This window comes from Jaculus jaculus, chromosome 4 (genome assembly GCF_020740685.1).
Source record: "Jaculus jaculus isolate mJacJac1 chromosome 4, mJacJac1.mat.Y.cur, whole genome shotgun sequence".
Taxonomy (NCBI): domain Eukaryota; kingdom Metazoa; phylum Chordata; class Mammalia; order Rodentia; family Dipodidae; genus Jaculus; species Jaculus jaculus.
Genome location: NC_059105.1, coordinates 163,039,180 through 163,058,168, shown reverse-complemented (window position 1 = coordinate 163,058,168; position 18,989 = coordinate 163,039,180). Strand labels below are relative to the sequence as shown.

Below are 18,989 nucleotides of genomic sequence, written 5' to 3'. Positions count from 1 at the left end.
CTCTGCATCTCGCCTGGCCTGCCTGCCTCTCCTCACTAAAGGCCACAGGGACACCTGTGAGTAACCAGGCTGGGTGGTGGTGGTCGGGGGGGAGCACATAAAGCCATTTCTTGGTTTGGGTGGCTTTTCTGTTTGTTTTTGCTTTATAGTTTGGGGTAACTTCTCTCTCTGATTACATGCGTGGTTTTCCTCCGGTTTCTGAATCGACCATGTGCGGGTCCTTCCCAAGTCGCCCACACAAGCTCCTGGATTCTACTTTCCACGTGGCAGCAGCTTTACTCTAATCACTCGTTAAAAGCCTCAGTTTCTCTTAAATCCACCTGCTTGTGGCTCTATTCCAGTTTGTTTTTTTTTCCAAAACAACCCTCAATTTATCTTAAGCAAACCTTATAAACTATGCAGTGTTTCCACTGAGAGCATTTTTCCTAAACTCCACAATCTGTGATTTCTCCCTTAAATCAACTCCACAATTTGTGATTTTTCCCCTGAAAAAACTTAATAATTCATAATTTATCCTTCTCGTGTCTGTTTTTCATCAATTCTTTATTAAAGGTAGGACAGAACCAAAAACATGAGGTTCATATTCTAAGAGACCCCTCCTGAACCCCAAAATCCTGCATCAGAAGCCTGCCTGGGGTATTTTGGTGTGGTAATTTAAAAAGCAGACTAGGACTGGAGAAATAGCTTAGCAGTAAAGCTGCAAAGCCAAAGGACCTAGGTTCAATTCCCCAGTATCTATGTAAGCCACATGTACAAGGGATCACATGTGTCTGGAGTTCGTTTGCCATGGTGACTGGAGGCCCTGGCACGCCCATTGTTTATTCCCCCTCCAAGTAAATAAATATATATTTAAAAATAAAAAGCAGACTAATACACTCATTCACACAAGGCATAGTGCTATATATAACTTTGTACAGGAAATGGTCTGCTAAGGTAATTCCTTCTTACTTTCTGCTTCTATCTGTTATACAGGCCAGTATAACAGGCATGTTTTAAACAAACTGTTCCAGTGGGCAGTCATTGATCTGACCTAGAAATGTGCAGGGGCAGGGATCTTCATTTGTCCCCTCCTTGGGCACATGCCGACCGCCCATGACCTAATAGTTCAAGATGAGTATGACCACAAAGAAAAGCGATATGTACAAGAAAATCTCATTTATGCACTTTTATTGCCTTTACTGACCATAAGAGTTACAAGACCAGCAATGAAACCCTGAATCTAAATTGGGTAGAGACAGCACACTGATTATGCGGGATCAGTTATCTGACTTACAAACCTGATTTCGTTAGGAATTTCTTCTTCCTCCTCCTCTTTGTTTTTACTTCTCCAGTAAAAGAATGCCCCTAAAATCAGTGCAATGCAAAAAATGACAATGACTGCACCCGTGCCAATGGCTCCAGCTATCACTCCAGTGCGTCGGGGCTGGGCTGCAAAATACATTTAAGGTAGACTTAAAGGAAAGACAAGTAATAAACAATGCATAGCAATGAAACTGGAGAAAAATAAATAAGCTGGGCTTAAAATGTACAGAACTGACATATCATATCTACATAAAGTTAAACCTTGATTAACTTTCAACATGCCCAGTGGCTACGGCTGACCCATTCTAGGCTCTCGGCCTCAGCTGAATGTAAGCATCTCCGAAGGCATCAGGAGAACAGCAGCCCAAGCTGGGTGGGACAGACAGTGCCTGTCCAACTTCCCAGAGCCCCCCAAGGGAACGCTGGCACTCAGTGGGACTCTCTATGGCCTCATCACAACCACATCACTCGCTTCTGCAACAGAATTGAAATAACCCAGAATTCACAACTGAAGAGAAATGTTCAGCACTGCCTATTTATAACCAGGCACCCAACAATCAGGCAGATAAAAAGGATTAGGGAAAAAAAAAAAAACCAAAAAACAAGAAGGTCTTATGACAGCTATGAGATCATTGCTGACTTCGATCATGTCTACAGCACCGTGAAACCAACAGCAGCTTGTTTCTAACGATCCTGAGAAGATATTTTGTCAGAAAGATTATCACATTGCTGGAGCTTAGAAAGTATAGCAGGATATTATATAATGCTTTCAACAGTGATTGAAACTAAAAGAATTTCGATGTGCTCCTCAAATACCCTCAAAGCAACTAAGCAGAACACTGCATTTTGTGGCTAGACAAAGGCCTTGGAGTTCAGCTCAAAGTTGGCATCCTAACTCTGTGGACTTACGTGAGATAACCTGGAGGTCCAGAAGGCAGGTGCTGGTCCCAATGGCGTTAGAAGCCACACACTGGTACAAGCCTGAAGACAGGGCACTGATGTTCCGTATGGTGACTGTCCCCTGGACTTGATCTGTCACAGAGATAGGAACCAGGCAACAACATGGTGGTATGAATAAGGATATCAAAGAAATCAGCACAAGATAAGACTATTGAATAGATGTACTGGAAAGTTTCCAATTTTCTTATTTTTGGGGGGGGGGCAGGAAGAGAAGCTCTTGACTAAAGATTAAAATTACTTCTAGAACAGGTTGAAGACTTGGAACTATTAAGGACTGTACTAAACAAAGACAATTTGAAAACTCAATTACAAATCAGCATATTATATTCTAAATGCCAATGGTCTTCCTTAAGAAAAGGCTAATGAATACCCTAGAGAGTTCATGATCAGCAACACCATATTTTACCTTGGACGTGCAATACTGTGAAGATCAAGTGAGAACCTATACACACTTTATACTTGATGGAGAAAATACCAGTTCAGTGCTCTGATTATTACAATTTCTCAGAGCCCCCAAGAAACCATAGCGCATTCAAACAAGCATGAGTTTCACCAGAGGGAATGTCACAATGGAAAGAAAGCTGGAGATGGCCAAGAGAGCCTCAGACTAGGATGCAGGTCTGACCTCCAAGAATAGAAGAAGGATGTCTGGCTAGGAGGAGGAGTCTTTGACTGCAACATGACTGCACAGAACTTTCCACCAGGCATATGGAGTTTCCTTGAACCCAAGTCATCCATTGCAAACATCCATGCTTTTCAGGAATGGGTGACATTCAAGGTTTCAACATGCCCTATCACTTCTATGAGCAGCCCAGGGGAAGCTTGGCCCTTGTGCCAAGCAGTAAGAAACCAGAGGGTATGAAGTATCCAGGGATGTCAATTTCCTTTCCATACCAGGTGAGTGGCACACTGCCTTTTCAAGGCCACCATATTGCATTACCAAGAAATGCTTTTAGCAATTCAGTACCAGCACGGTTTGACGATTGTTACAAAATGTAAATGACTAACTAGGATAAAAATCCAGGTTAACAGCTATGAAGACATGCCAAACACTGGATGTACTGAAGAAGAAACAGGAGAAAGATAGCTTTCTATAGGTAGGGGAAAAGGCCCAAGGATGTCTCTTTGTCTGTCCTGGCAGGAACAGGTCCCACATCTGATCCACTCTCATCCAAGCAACACTCTCTGGGGGCAGCAACTTCCATTTCCTCCTCAGCCCAGCACACCTCTGTGGGCTGACCCCTCCTGAGTCAGGCTCTTGAGTCCATGAACCAATTGTGTCTCTCCCTTACACGCCTGGGTCTGATAACAACGCTCACCTTAGTTGGATGTCTGATCCGTATCACAGAGCCTAACCATGTGTGTAAGTTCTCTCGTCTTCCTGATTTTTGCCAGAACAGCAGCCACCAGCCTGCAAGACCCTCTCTCCTCCTTCCCGGCCAGCGTGGGAAGGCGCAGGGGCACTCCCTTCTACCTGGGTGTTCTCCTGCTGGCCCTGAACTGAGGCTCGCACCCTGTACAGGGGGCTCTCTCCCTGTGCTGCACCTATGACCTCTCTTTGATCTCTGAGGGCTTCACTTGTTCTAACCCTCTCTGGTCTTCTCCGTGAAGGGGTATGCCTGATTCTCGTGCTTTGTCTTCCACCTGTGGGTGCCTGTGCCCTCTTCAGAAGCCTCCCTACCCCCTGGGGGTTTCTCTGTGATGGAGAGTTTTTCTACCCGCCCCCCCCACTCTCCCTTTCCAGCCTACTTTTCAAAAGCTGGACATCTCAGAGCAGCTACACAATTTGTCCAACATCAGGTGATACACCAGGAGCACAGTCCACAAAATCAGATCTGTCCACGTCCAAGCCGGGCAAGGAGGAGAATTCTCCTCGGGCTCAAGTCTTTCAAGTAGCCTTCTCCCTGAATCTTAAGTCCCCCTACAATAGACTTTATAATTCATAATTTACCTCGCTCAGAGTCTGTTTCATCAACTCATTGCTAAAATCAGTTAAGGACTCAAAAGCTAGGCTCACAGGCCCTCCCTGAACCCCCAAATCCTACATCAATACAATCTCAATCTTTACTATGGTCTTTTGAGGAATTTTTTACTATTAATCCACTGGAAAAAAAAAAAGAAAATGCTGTGAAGCTTCAGATGGACAATAAGATTTCACAGCTACTCATGTGAAGCTGGAATTGTGCGGCTGGCTATCTCACCTCTAGTTCTGGGCTTTACTGTATCCCCTCAGCGGAAAAGAAATCGTGCTTCGTCACCACAGCCATCCAAAGTGCCTGTGAACTGAGAAGCACGTGGAGGCTCCCAAAGGCGCCAGTGCAAACGATAGGGCACCAGGTGGACGCATGCAGGGCCACACATGAGCTGCGCCCGCCCCGCGTGGACTTTCTACACGGAACGAAGATCTGATGACAGGCTTCGCCAGCAGCTTTAAGGCAGAAGCCAGGGCGCACCCTCCTCAAGGCCTTCCCCCAGTGCAGCAGCACTCACTGAGCGCCCATCTGCGCTGGATCCTGAGATTAGCGATATACCATCTACAGAACGAACCTTAATGAGAAGAAGGCAGGAAATCACTGTCCCAGCACTCACGAGGCAGAGGTAGGGGGATCACTGTGAGTTTCAGGCCACCGTGAGACTACATAATGAATTCTGGGTCAGCCAGAACTAAAGTGAAACCCCCCCACACCTTGAAAAACCAAAATAAATAAATAAAAAAGAAGGTTAAATGTCAACCAGGAGTACAGATCTCAGAGCTAAGGGAGCCTACAGAGTGGGGATCAACAGAACATGGCGGGAGAACACCACGGCCCTACGTGCACGTACATCAATGCCACCAGGGTTGTTCCTAAGCTTTCTACCATAATCCAAGGGAATTATGTTCATGAATAAACACACTTGAATTAGCTTCAACAGTAATAGGCCAAAGGAAAGATTTCATTTTTGCCTTGTTAACTGGGAACAATTTAAAAGCTAAGTTTATATCATATCCCAGACAGGATACTCAACAATACTGGATTGCACAGCACACACCAGAGTCAGTGTTGGTAGCGGCCATTTGCTTTGCCCTTGTGTGTTATTTCCTTCACCCTAAAAGGTATTCCAAGTGCTTGTAGTGTTGGGGGACCAGGAAGGTAGGGTTCAGTGATTTCACTCACATGCTTGTCTAGCCTGATAGCAGTAGTTGACTGCTTCCTTGTGTTCTATTGACTCCCCAGACCCTCAGGAGAGACCCCTCTTGTGTGAACCTCAGCACCCTGCATGCTCTAGACAAGCACTCAGCCCCCTGATGGCAATCACATGCCTCCTTGTCATGCTGTGATCGAGAGTGGGGTTGTCATTTCAACCTTTGTACGACCATCCTCAGAAATTACCCAGTACACAGAAAAGTGCTTAACAAAGATAATTCACTGATAGGTGGAAGTGCTCCTCCCCCTCAGTGTCTGCTGGATCCCATATGTGATGAGCTGGGAGCTTTAACTACCCTCAACTCACCTCAAATCTTGCTTAGGCTATATACTCCCTATTTGTCATATACGTGAAATCTCAGAGTAGGTACACAATTTGTCCAATGTCACATGATACACAAGGAGCAGCAGATCTGGCCTCCCCCTAGCTCATGATGGTCACACATCCTTGGCTTTCTGGTTACACATTTGAAAGTACCTATTATACAGAAAATATCTACAGGACAGTTCTTAACCATACAAAGTAACGAGGCTATTAGTATTAAAAAATCAAGGCAACTGCCCAATACCATCTTTAAGTATCCTAATATCAGTTAAGAAAAACCCAACAATTCCAAATACTACTATACTTTTCTTTCTTTTCCTCCCTCTGGCATGAAATTCTATAAATTTGATCAGTTTGCATCAAACTAATAATTGGTATGAAAATAACTGGGGAACTTTAAAAAGCTGCTCTAGGCAGTATTTGAACATGTGCAAAGAGGTACTTCAAACCTTTCTTGGAATCCAGGCTTGGTGGCATATGCCTTTAATCTCAGCACTCTGGAGGCAGATGTAGGAGGATTGCCATGAATTTGAGGCCACCCTGAGACTACATAGCGAATTCCAGGTCAGCCTGGCCTAGAGTGAGACCCTACCTCAAAAAACCACACACACACACACACACACACACAATACTTTTCTTTGAGACCAAGATTATGGACTCCAATGAAAACCTCCCAAAATCTCTCTAAACAATGCTTATCCCCTTAAATCTATGCTGATCTCACATTGCATTGGAGAGTCTACTTTGCTTTTTCAGAAGGCAGCGAAAGCCAAGGACAACCAAACTCTATCACAAAGACAAGAAAAGACAGCTGGCTCCCTGGCAGGAGATGAGCCTCCCTTGCTCATCGTCCAGGGCCCAGGGGAAGCCACCGAGGAATTGACAAGATGAGCAGGAGCGCTGCTTCCGGGACGGGCCTGACAACCTGGGCCCGGGGATGGAGACAGACACTGACAATACTCAAAACAGGACTCCGGAAGCTGCTGAGAGCTCAACACTAAAGTGGAGTTAAAACATTCCTTCCAAGGCTCAGGGAAGTTGCGGGAGAGGGGGCAGAAAGACTAAAGAGCCACAGAGTGGTGGGGGGGGGGGTCCCCAGAGGCATCGTTCCCCCCTCGCAGAACGACTGCCCGCTGCTCTCACAACTCGTAACCCACAACCCCACGCTGAATACCAGCTATCCCAGTGGGGAGGGCCCTCAGTGGAGTGGGGACAGGGAGGAGGAAAATGATGGAACTAACAATGCATGATGTGTCCGTATAAAGTTTCTACCTAATAAAAACTAAATAAAAAATCTTTTCTTAGCTGGGCGTGGTGGCACACGCCTTTCAACCCAGCACTAGGGAGGCAGAGGTAGGAGGATCACAGTGAGTTCAAGGCCACCCTGAGACTACATTTGAATTCTAGGTCAGCCTGGGCTAGAGTGGGACCCTATCTCAAAAACAAACAAACAAACAAATTTCTTCCCTGGCCCATCCTTAGCGTGTTGCTGACATACGTGCTTGAGCGAACGCAGAACGTAAGCAGGGCACAGGAGGCAGGCGGTGTGGAGGAGGATGGGGCAGGCACGTTGGTCACTCTTCAGCAAAAGCGCAGAGCCCTTCCTGCCAACAGCGGGCTCGTTTCTCAACCTGTCACGTGCCCGCACCTGCGCTGCTACAGAAGCCGTTTGCTGAAATGAAGGTAGGGAACAGATATCCCTCTGCTCCTCTTTCTTTCCAACACGGAGAGCGCAACTGTGTGGAACTGCATACGGCCTGGGTGGCTCAAAGGTCATCAGCCTGCGCTGAGCTCCGGAGTAGCCCTGTGGCCCTCCACGCTCCACCTGGCCTCTCCGGCTCCCGAGCAGCACAGGGACCCACCAGGCCCTGCACCTGCCCTGGCACGCTCTGCGAACCAGAGAAGCAGATGCAAGTGAATGCTTCCCGTGCCACCCTTTCTCCCCACTTCCACACTCCCACATCCCGCTGGGCCTGTGGCGTGTCAGCTAAGGGCCTGGGTCCAGGCGGCACCCAGCCCGGGTGACACTTTCTCCTGCCTCCCAGCATCACACAAGACTGACCATGTTGCCTGTTTAGCCTGGGTGTATGCAGTCTTCATCTGTAATTTGGAATTAGGGTATCCTACGTGGGAATTCTGTCTAGAAATTTCTTGGAAATTTTATATATTTTTCTAAATCCTGAAAAAAATCTTTCTACTTAAAAAAAAAAAGAAAAACAGATTATTTTTATTTTCTAATTAAATTGTTTCTAAAAAAATCTTTGTCCAGAAATTTAAAAGTTTTAATATGTCCAAATCCTTAATATATATTAATCGGAATTTCCGCAAGAAAAACCATGAATTACTCTGTTTTCATGATTTATATGTTTTAAATAATAAAAGACTATAATAATAAGTAGTGAACCATTTCTTACATAAAAGTCCCTGAAATAATTTGTTTTTTTTTAAAGTTCAGTGGAAGTGGAGGGTGGTGGCGCACAGCACACCTTTAATCGCAGCACTCCACAGGCTGAAGTAGGAGCCGAGCCCTGAGCTTCTGGCCAGCCTGGGCCTAGAGTGAGGCCCTGCTTCAAAACAACAAAATAAAAACGTAAGGGGCTGAGGAGATCGTTCAGTGGGTGATGTATTTGCCACTGAAGCATGAGGATGGGGGTTCAGACCCCCAGAACCCACCTAGAAGGTCAAGTGTGGGAGAGTGGACTTGTAATCCCAGTGTTGGGGAGGCAGAGTAGGCAGAGACTTGTGGCTTACTGGACAGTCAATCTAACCTAATTAGGTCTGTTCCAGGACCAGAAGAGACCCTAACTCAAAACAAGGAAAGGTATATGGCACTTGAGGCATGACACCCACATGCAGGTACACACATAAAACACATGAATGGACACCAACTTAAACACCACAGGTAATTAATATTTAAATTCCAACACACTTATATTATGTGGTATTTGGCATATGCCCAATAGGTTTGATTTTTGCTCGCTAAATACAATGTGGTAATGCTGGCTGAATTAAGATGGAGTTAGAGAACAGATGAAAAAGAACCATTCTCCCAATTAGGAGAATGCAAACATACTCCCAGAGGGACGGGAGACTGCACAGTGCTTCCTGTCAGCTCAATTCCTTGATCGGGTGGTAAAAGCATCTCATCTGCTCATTGATCTGGTCATCAAGGTGGAGGCTGCTTTCATGGGTTCAGAGTCAAATCCACTTGATTCCATTTTCCGTGTGTTCCACGGCAACAGTCCTACCTTCTCTACCCGCACAAAGAACTGAAGCCCACACCAACATTCAAACGCTGGAAACCGTCAACAGACTTTCCTGGGCAATAGCTGAATAATGTAACCATCAAACACTGCATAGGATCAAATGTCCAAATTATCAAGTTTAGGCCTTCATTTGCCATTTCTTGGATACCACTCATGAAGCTTACATAAAATGTGTGTGTGTGTGTGTGTGTGTGCGCGCGCGCGTGCACGCACACATACACATGAATATTTCTCTGTACTGATTCACCATGAGCAACATACAAGGTCATGAACAGACGTTTATGACAGGGAAACAGCTAAGAGCAAGACTGGCTGAGATCTTGACTACGTCTTCCTCACGTGGTTGAGAGTGTCAGCTCTGTGCGTTTTAACCTATCAGTGGACCCGAATCAGTGTGTCTCTATGCTGACTGCTAATTTTCAATTCTCGAAGAAGAATGGCACTTCATGCTCAAGAGTTGTTATGACTTCTGTCTTTACCTAGAGGACCCAGGGTCCCCTACCTCAAAACCTTGTGCAGGGGAACCCCTATGGACTCTTTCACCCAGAAGCCCCCGGAGAAATCCAGGCAGACACTGACTCTTCCTAGTCCCATTTTCTATCCAAGTGTCAGATGCTGATCATATTTATCTTCAGTCTCTTTTGAATCCTAGCCTGTCCCCCATTCTTTCTCCGTCACCCCAGCTAGGCTTCTAGGGTTTGGGGGAAGACACTCAAAGTCCACAATTGGCCAGCCCCATCCATATGGCCTCTGATGAGGGCGCATATGGAACTGTATACACATTGCCAGATAGATAGCCATGGCAATTCATGAGTTGAACTCACTCTTACAACAGGTCACTGTCTTTTGAGAGCTCAGGAGTTCCACAAGACCTACTTTATTATTACTATTATTTTGGTTTTTTAAGGTAAGATCTCACTCTAGCCAAAGCTGACCTGGAATTCACTATGTAGTCTCAGGCTGGCTTTGAACTCATAGAAGTCCTCCAAATCTCTGTCTCCCAAGTGCTGGGATTAAAAGCATGCACCACTGTGCCTGGCCTCACCAGACCAACTTTAATCCCTTCCAAAGGCATGCCCTCAACCAACCCAAGGGTCTCCTACTAAGCCTCACCTATTGTGTGAGGACCAAGCCTCTAACGTATGAACCTTTGAGGGACACAGCCAAATCGGGTCAGACCATACAGTCTCTTTCAATCTGGACAATTCTGTCTTCACATTTGTTGGTCTTGTGTTTCCAGGTTATGTGTGTTCAACAAAAATAACACAGAAATGATACGGGTCCTCGGTGCAGATAACAAGGAGGCACATGATGTCAGTTTGTCACAGGGTTGGTGATGTTTGCTTTGATCACTTGGTTAAAGGGGTAGTTGTCAGGTCATTTTCCCCTTTACAAGGTTACCATATTTACCTTCTAATTAATGACTGATTTGTGGGGTGTACTTTGGCGCTATTTAAGTAACCTTTTCCTCATCACACTTTTGCATACTGTTTTGACATCAGTATTGGTTTTTAATTACATCACTTCCTCCGTATGCAGTAGTGTGTATTCTACTGTCTGACGATGCTTTCTCCTCATCTCCACTTACTCACATTCATCGATATCAACAGTCAGTGATTCTCATTCTAGTCTATGGATTAAATCCATAGTAACTCTGTGGACAATATACCTATTTTAATCATCAAATCACCCCAGGTTTGGCAGAGGAAGCGCCTCCAAGCCTCCATGTGCAAAAGTCCCTAACTACTGTTCTCTCACTATTAACCAAACTTTTAGGATGCTCTCCACTGATCTCATTATTATTCCCTCAGAGACTGCACCAGGGCTTCATTCAAACAACTACATACACTCTCAGTAAAGCAAATGTAGGAAAAAACTTTTGTTTGAGGAATGAATGATATTTTAAGATCTACTTTACCAACATAGATGGCAAGAGGTGAATTTAAATAAAAACTATGACATGCTTAATGTGTATTATGACAATAGGTAAGGTTATTTGAAATTATTCTGATTATTAATCCAAAGACTGAATACAAAAGAGAAAAGTTTTCATCTTTGGCATTCACATTCACCTTTCTACTTTCTACAGTAACAAACACTCAAGTTGTTCTGACTTTCCAGAAACGAAATACAGAAGGCCCTTTCTCCATGTATCTCTCAGCCTACATACAAATGACCAGTAATTCCAACTCCCCACAGAAATAATACCAATATAAATCACAAACCCTTCATGCTGTTTCAAAGGACACAGAAGATAATGCTTTTAAACCTTGGATTTTTTTTTTTACTAACTTTCATTTTGTATTAATTATAACCAGTTATTCCTTTTATTTTATTTATTTATTTGTGGGAGGGAAAGAGAGAATAAGAATGGGTGTGCCAGGGCTTCCAGCCACTACAAATGAACTCCAGATGCATGTGCCACCTTGTGTATCTAGCTTACGTGGGTCCTGGGGAATCAAACCAAAGTCCTTTAGGTTTGCAGAGAAGCGTCTTAACTGCTAAGCCATCTCCCCAGCCCTATGACTGGTTATTCTTGTTCATCCCCTTGCCCCAGCTCTCATTACCCTGGAGGCCCTCCTCAGTGGGATTACGGTATTCACTGTGGGGTCATGAAGGCCTCAGTAGGTCCCTGTGGTAACCCCTGGATTTTACAGAAAGGTTATGCAGGCCCAGAAAACTACTACAGAAAACAGTTACTGGAAACTATATATTTTGAACATAATTTCCAGCATTTCAAGACAAGAGCTATTTTAGCCATGCCACTTACAGTAGTGAGATTAACAAGTCAGCCCACAAAAAAAAAAAAAGGCATTTATCCCACTGTGTTGCTGAAACTCTTAGCAATAAACAACAGTATTCAGTATTACGGTAGTCATAGCCAGAGCAAATGATGTTATTGTGCTAAAAATAAGTTTTGCTTTCTCTTGGTTTTTCGAGGTAGGGTCTCATTCTAGCCCAGGCTGACCTGGAATTCATTATGGAGTCTCAGGGTGGCCTTGAACTCACAGCGATCCTCCCACCTCTGCCTCCCAAGTGCTGGGATTAAAGGCATGCACCACCATGCCCAGCTCTGCTTTTATTTTTTAATAAAGAATTTTAGACTATCTGAATTGAAATGTGTTGGAAGTCTATTGACATTCTTTTGGAATCTACAGGGAACTTATAGGCTGTTCAGACACTTGTGACTCTGGTTCTGTGGGGCACCAAAACAGGCAGATAGTTTCTGGACTAGGCAGAAAAGGACTGCCTTTAAGGGAGGCATTTTGAGATGATCTCAAGTCACACCCTCACCCTGCCTGCTTCAGTTGCAGGATTCAACTGTTTGCCATCCTCACCCAAACAGATCTCTCTTGAGTGAGTACCCTGCCCAGGTGTGGGTGGATTTCCCCTCTGAACCCAGGCCGAACCTGGTGCAGATGTGCCCAGGTGTGCTGAGCTCGAACTCTATCTTTTCCGATCCGCGCTGGTAAGATTCCCCTTCTCTGCCCGCCCGCAGCACGGCAGGACGGGAAGGGACACTTGGGCTGTTTTCACTTTCAATCTCTGGAAGCGCACACTTACTGTTTTAATCCCTTCTCACATTGCTTGATCTCAGGCCCACATTCGGTTATGTGGGCTCCTGGACAGTCTCCCCACTCTACCTTCCCCTCCTCAGCACTTTCCCTTCCCCAATCCCTGCAAAAATCTGAGTAAAAGGTGATGTTTTAAAAGTGATAGTCTTTAGTCTGGAACTGCCTATTTTTTGGTTAATTTGCAGATGTGAACTCAGGGCTTGGGGTTCCAGGGAGCACCCCATTGTAGGCCAGCCCTCCGTTTCAGTTCTTCACGTCTCAGTTCACCATACTGCCTGGGTCTCTCTTTCCCCTGCAAGCACAGACCATCAACATGACTCCAACAGGGGCTAAATTCAGGTTGCTTGGGTCTCTCCATCAACTGCCAAGTCTTCATATTTAAAATAAGATTTGAACATCTGCCCTGAGACTGCTACAGGGAAAGTGTTCTATACTAGACAGAGAGTGTAACACTCAACTCCATTTCCTTGAAACACAAGATTTTACATATGAATCTATAATATATATCTCATTTTATTTCATAAAACTTTCCTCAAAATATCAAAAACATTGTCTTTAAAATCCAACTGAAACAGATTTACACACAGAAAACCATCTATGATGCACAGAACTCCTCTGCCTGGTGTGACCAGTTCCGCAGGCTCCATGACCCGAGAGGCCTTTCTGTCCTTTTTAATCTTCCTCCTCTCAGTAAACATGATGGAAACAGGAGACAGAGGCCTCTGTGACCATGAGGATGTCTCTCACACTGGTTGGGGCACCTGTGCCACAAGCAAGAAATCAGATAGAAAGGCTGGAGAGACGGCTTAGCGGTTAAGACGTTTGCCTACAAAGCCAAAGGATCCCAGTTCGATTCTCTAGGACCAACGTAAGCCAGATGCACAAAGGGGCGCATACATTTGGAGTTCGTTTACAGGGGCTGGAGGCCCTGGCATGTCCATTCTCTCCTCCTCTCTTTCTCTCTTTCTGCTTCTTTCTCTTTCTCAAATAAATAAATAGAATATAAGAAAGAAATGAAATAGAAAGGTCAAGCACTGTCCCCAAATTAACTCAAAGAAGTTACCATCATCATACTATTTCAAAGCTCGGAGGGGACAGAATGTCTGTATCTACTTGCCATGAGCCATGTCTCACTAAGGTCACAGACATAAGAAAAAGAATGCTATATGCTCTTTAAAACTGAAAATACAAAATGCTTGAGAAAATTTATTCAGCCCTTAGAAATAGAGAGGATTATTTTTTCCAAAATCTATGAAATTACTTCGCAAATACCAGCCCTTTTCATGAGTACTATGAAGCAGGCATGGCACGGGTACATACCCTGAGTGGCTGTTGGAGGTAGCTTGAGGGTGTTGTCTAACTTCTCCCAAAGGTAGGTCGGTCGAGGAATGCCTTCCTCTGAACTACACAGAAGGATGACGTCGCTGCCGATATCCTGGGACCCTTGGATTTGGCAGTGTGGGGCAGAAGGGGGAACTGCAACGGGAAGAATGAGCAGTAAGGTCCATGCTCGCCCTGAGCCCAGGGGTAAGGAAGGAGACATCAACACAGCACACTGTGCAGCCCTGGTCACAGTGTGGCCCACACACCAGCAGAAGCCAGAGGACAGGCCAGCACCCACTCCCAGGGCCTGTAGCAGCAGGAAGCACATTTGCGAATGGAGCTATGGCCTTTGGCTCTATTTGCAAGGTCTGACCTCTTCCTCTAAAGGAGGATTCGCAAGGCCCTGGAATACCCATTCTCCCTCCATCTACCTGCCTATTTCTGTATTTCTCTCTTTCAAATTAATAAATAAAAATAAAATATAGAACTTAAATATAAATATAAATATATATATATGTAGCTGGGCATGGTGGCACATGCCTTTAATCCCAGCACTCAGGAGGCAGAGGTAGGAGGATCGCCATGAGTTCAAGGCCACCCTGAGACTACATAGTGAATTCCAGATTGGCCTGGGTTAGAGTGAAACTCTACCTCGAATATATATGTGTGTGTGTGTGTGTGTGTGTGTGTGTGTGTGTGTGTGTGTGTGTAGATATATATAGCCAGGTATGGTGTCACACACTATAATCCCATATTCTTACTTAAGAATCAGAGGAAGGGGCATCAGGTGCTCAAGGCCATCTTCAGCCTCAAAATAAGTTCAAGACTAGCTTGGGCTACATGATAAACCATCTCAATAAAAAAAGAAGCAGCAGCAGCCTGAATACTGTGGGCATCCAGTTACTCAATGCTTAACTATAAACATCAGAATAGCATTTGATTCGATATTGTTTTATACTTAGTGTTCGGAGTACTTTATAATTTTAATATACTATCAGAATAATAATTTTAGTATATAAATTTCTACTCTGGTCCTCAGCTTTTTTTTTAATTCTGAAAACTAGGAAAAAACATATCAAAGATTATAGCATATTGTCTTCCAAAGAAGAAAAATGGCAAGACATCCTCAATATCAGTATCCTCAAATAACTCGAATATCCTCAAAGAAAAGAAAAGTGGTGGGAGATTGTGAGCAGGACTTTGGAGTCAGCGCTGAGACTTGAGCAGGCTGGGGGAGGTCTAGGGCGTGAGCCGTCTCTGAGCACTGCTCAAATGAACTGGGTTTGGCCACCTCCACTGTAAGTATCCATTCAGAGAAATGAGAAATGGTTGAGAGATCAAACATGGTTAGCATGGCTATAATTTAGTGTGACATAGTCTACTCATCTGGTATAATGGAAAGAGTGTTGGCTAGAGTAAAGAGACCTCAAATTCTAGTCCAAACTTGGTATTGTTCATTGTCTTAAAGCACAAGGCCATAAGACCATTTGGACTCAATATTAAGGTGGACATCTGATTTACTGTTTAAACAAGGATAACTTTAAATAATTGTTTATTTTTATTTATTTGAGAGTGATATATATATATAGATATAGATATATATATGTAGATATCTATATCTATATCTATATCTATATCTATATCTATCTATCTATATATATATATAGAGAGAGAGAGAGAGAGAGAGAATTGGCACGCCAGGGCTTCTAGCCACTGCAAAAGAACTCCAGATGTGTGCATTCCCTTGTGTATCTGGCTAAAGTGGGTCCTGGGGAATGGAGCTTCAAACCAGGGTCCTTAGGCTTCACAGTCAAGTGCTTGACCACTAAGCCATCTCTCCAGCTCAAGGATAACTTTAAAAAATATATGTGTTTATTTATTAGAGTGAGAGAGAATGGATGGACCAGGTTCCCTAACCACTGCAAACGAACTCCAGACGCATGTGCCACCTCATACATCTGGCTTACATGGGTCCTGGGGAGTTGAACCTTGGTCCTTTGGCTTTGTAAGCAAATGCCCTAAACCACTAAGCCATCTTTCCAGCCCAAGTATATCTTTAAAAGTACAAGGAAATGGAATTAACAAGGTTCCAGGACAGCAGGTACAAGCTGACCACTGTGGTGATCCCATTTCCTGTTACAGATGCAGGAGGATATGAAGTCACTCAGACACAGGCTGTGACCTCTGCTCTGTGCTGACACTAAATAATTCATGATTGAATTGGCTCTCGACAGAAGCTTCCAGCCTGTAGAAGCTTAAGCAATGGTAGGTGGTATTTTATACTACCTTCACCCACCTTCAGAAAATGTCCTTAAAGACGTAGATTTTAAGCCGGGCATGGTGGCGCATGCCTTTAATCCCAGCACTCGAGAGGCAGAGGCAGGAGGATCACCGTGAGTCCAAAGCCACCCTGAGACTACATAGTGAATTCCAGGTCAGCCTGAGCTAGAGTGAGACCCTACCTTGTAAAAAAAAAAAAAAAGAAAAGAAAAAGAAAAAGTAGTAGATCTTATAAAGTACTTGAAATTAACAGAGGAATGGGAAGACAGTGTAAGAAGCTTAAGAGGCAGAGAAGACTGGAAGCAAGAGAAGGCAGGCGAGGCAGGAACTGAGCAGACAGGGAGGGAGGACAGAGGAAAACATGCTTGCGTAGATTCTGTGAAAAGCACCAGGTGTCCGGACTGTCCCGTCACTCACCTAACACTGTGAGGCCAGTGACCCCAATGTTCCTGCCCCCTCTGTCTGGAAGGTTGTTGACCAGGCACTGGTAGGTGCCTGTATCTGACAGCTGAGTGTTATTGATGAAGATAGAGACATTGGTGGCAGGCATGGTGCCTGCGAATCCTACCCTACCATGGAACCGGGGGGCGCCATCAAACACCTGTCCGCCCTGATAGAGAATGACCTGCAAAAGAAAGCAGTGTAAGAAAACGAGCCGCGGGCCGTGCCCCTCCGAGACACAGACCGAGCAGGAGCCACCTGTGCGCGAGACCAGATGCTCCCGCACAAAATGCTGGGAATGTTCATTTGTGAGCGCTGTCACCAATTGTTTTGTGATTACCCCTGTGTGCAGGAATCTTGGGACTCTAAATTCTCACACACTAAGTTAGAATATGACTTCTTCCTTATCTGGCTCATGGAAACACAGAAAATATCATTAATGCTATACTAATAACAGCATGTAAATATTCTCGTCAATTCTGAAAACTACAAAATAAGGTTTAAAAGATATTAGCATTGCTATTCTCAAATGCTCCTTAGGCCATAGGGAGAAGCAATTTCAAATCAATGATTTCTATTCTTGTCAACGTCTATGATCAAAGCTAAACATTCCTGGGGGAACAGTTGGAATATCATATACCAGAAAAGCCCTGCAACCTCAGATAAGGAACTCTACTAAGGTTCCACCTACACAAACGAGGGAAACTGTACCCAGGATCTTTCTTTACCTCACCAGCTTCAACAATGACACACACAATGAGGAGGTTGAACAAAATGATCTTGAAGGTTTAATTTAAGTAAAAAATTTTGTGGTGTGAGGAAATAAAAGAATTTATGATCAGAAAATGTAGTTTATTGAATATGTTAGGTAGTAATTTTTAAAATATTATCAGGGGAAAAAAATGTCACTTTTGTAAATGTAAGTGACAACACAATTCATTAATTTTCTGGGCATTAGTGTTTATAGTGAGCATCACCATTTATGAATCATCTCCGTATAGTTGGCATGCCTTCCTGGGAGCAGTTTCCATGGTCACACATATCTCTGTCCACCCTCCAGTCTGTGAGACTCGGAGTTGGCTATTGTTTAGACATGTAGGATTATCCCAGCAGACCATATGACCCATTGTTTTTTGCTTCCTACAATCACTCCCCTTAAAAAATCCCTTCTCACTGGGCATGGTGGTGCATGCCTTAAATACCAGCACTAGGGAGGCAGATGTAGGAGGATCTCCATGAGTTCGAGCCACCCTGAGACTACACAGTTAATTCCAGGTCAGCCTGGACCAGAGTGAGACCCTACCATGAAAACCCAAACAAACAAACAACAAAAAAGAAAGAAAGAAAGAAAGAAATCCCTTCTCATTTACCCGCACTAGGCCAATCCCTGTTTGAAACAACAGACCCGGCTTTTCCTATCTTACTATTATTTCCTTGTCAGCAATGGTTTTGTTTGTGTTTGAGTTCTAGGCTCTAGCACAAGATTTCCCCAAGAATCTTCTTAATCTTTGGTGATGATGATGGTCTTTTAAAAAGAGGCCAGCCTCTTTTCTTTTTCTGACAGCTATCTCACAAGCAATACAGATGGGCGGAGAACAGAGCCAATGCCACCTTGTTCCTGAAGTCAACCATGCACCCTTCTCTTCTGAAAGTGTCGGTATTTGCAAGGCAGAGCGGAAATACCTGTTCGGGCTGGTTTGCGTTAGAGAGAGGAATGACCATCCAAATGACATTGAGGTTAATGAGGGCAGCACTGGTCGAGAAAGAGCACTGCAGTGCTGCTGTCCGACCTCGGGCCACCTGGACACTCCCAGGGCTCTCTGACACTTCCAGGGACGCAGCGACACCTACGGAAGAAGGAACAGGGAGGTGACGGCTCGCCCTTTGCCAACTGTCTGAAGCCCGAAGCCCGCAGAGGTCGGAAGTGTCACGCTATCTATCCCATGACTGCTGAACGTGCAAACAGACAAACAGGGCAACGTTACTGAACGATCACTGGCCATAGCTGAGGCACAATGATAAAAGTGGTGCATCCCTTTGCATCATGGAAACTAAGTAAAGGCATTAGGGCCTATTCTCTTCTATAAAACAATACCTAGTATTTGGCTAGATTCAAATACAACATGGAAAATTCCACTGGCAAGAGTTTGAGCACAGCTTGTAAGTGGTGATAAGGGTTGAGGCATAAACTGATGTTAAAATAGTACCCCCAAACTGTCTATATATAGTCTCACAAAACATGTATAGTAGCTCTATGCCAAAAACCACATATAACACCCCACCAAAAGAAAGAAAATCAGGCTGGACAAATGCAAAGATATACAATGTTCAC

The 18,989-nt window shown here is 44.4% G+C and overlaps 1 protein-coding gene across 3 annotated transcripts in view; it reads right to left on the bottom strand.

The window, feature by feature from the left end:
• Positions 1 to 18,989, bottom strand: part of Igsf11 (immunoglobulin superfamily member 11) — a 121,683-nt gene that overhangs the window by 4,252 nt on the left and 98,442 nt on the right. For all 3 annotated transcript variants that reach the window (XM_045147559.1, XM_045147558.1, XM_045147560.1), the window contains exons 2-6: positions 18,341 to 18,504; positions 16,634 to 16,841; positions 13,934 to 14,089; positions 2,212 to 2,334; positions 1,278 to 1,428 (exon numbers count right to left, since the gene is read on the bottom strand). In XM_045147559.1, coding sequence (XP_045003494.1) covers positions 1,278 to 1,428; positions 2,212 to 2,334; positions 13,934 to 14,089; positions 16,634 to 16,841; positions 18,341 to 18,504 — 802 coding nt within the window. The remainder of the gene's footprint in view (positions 1 to 1,277; positions 1,429 to 2,211; positions 2,335 to 13,933; positions 14,090 to 16,633; positions 16,842 to 18,340; positions 18,505 to 18,989) is intronic.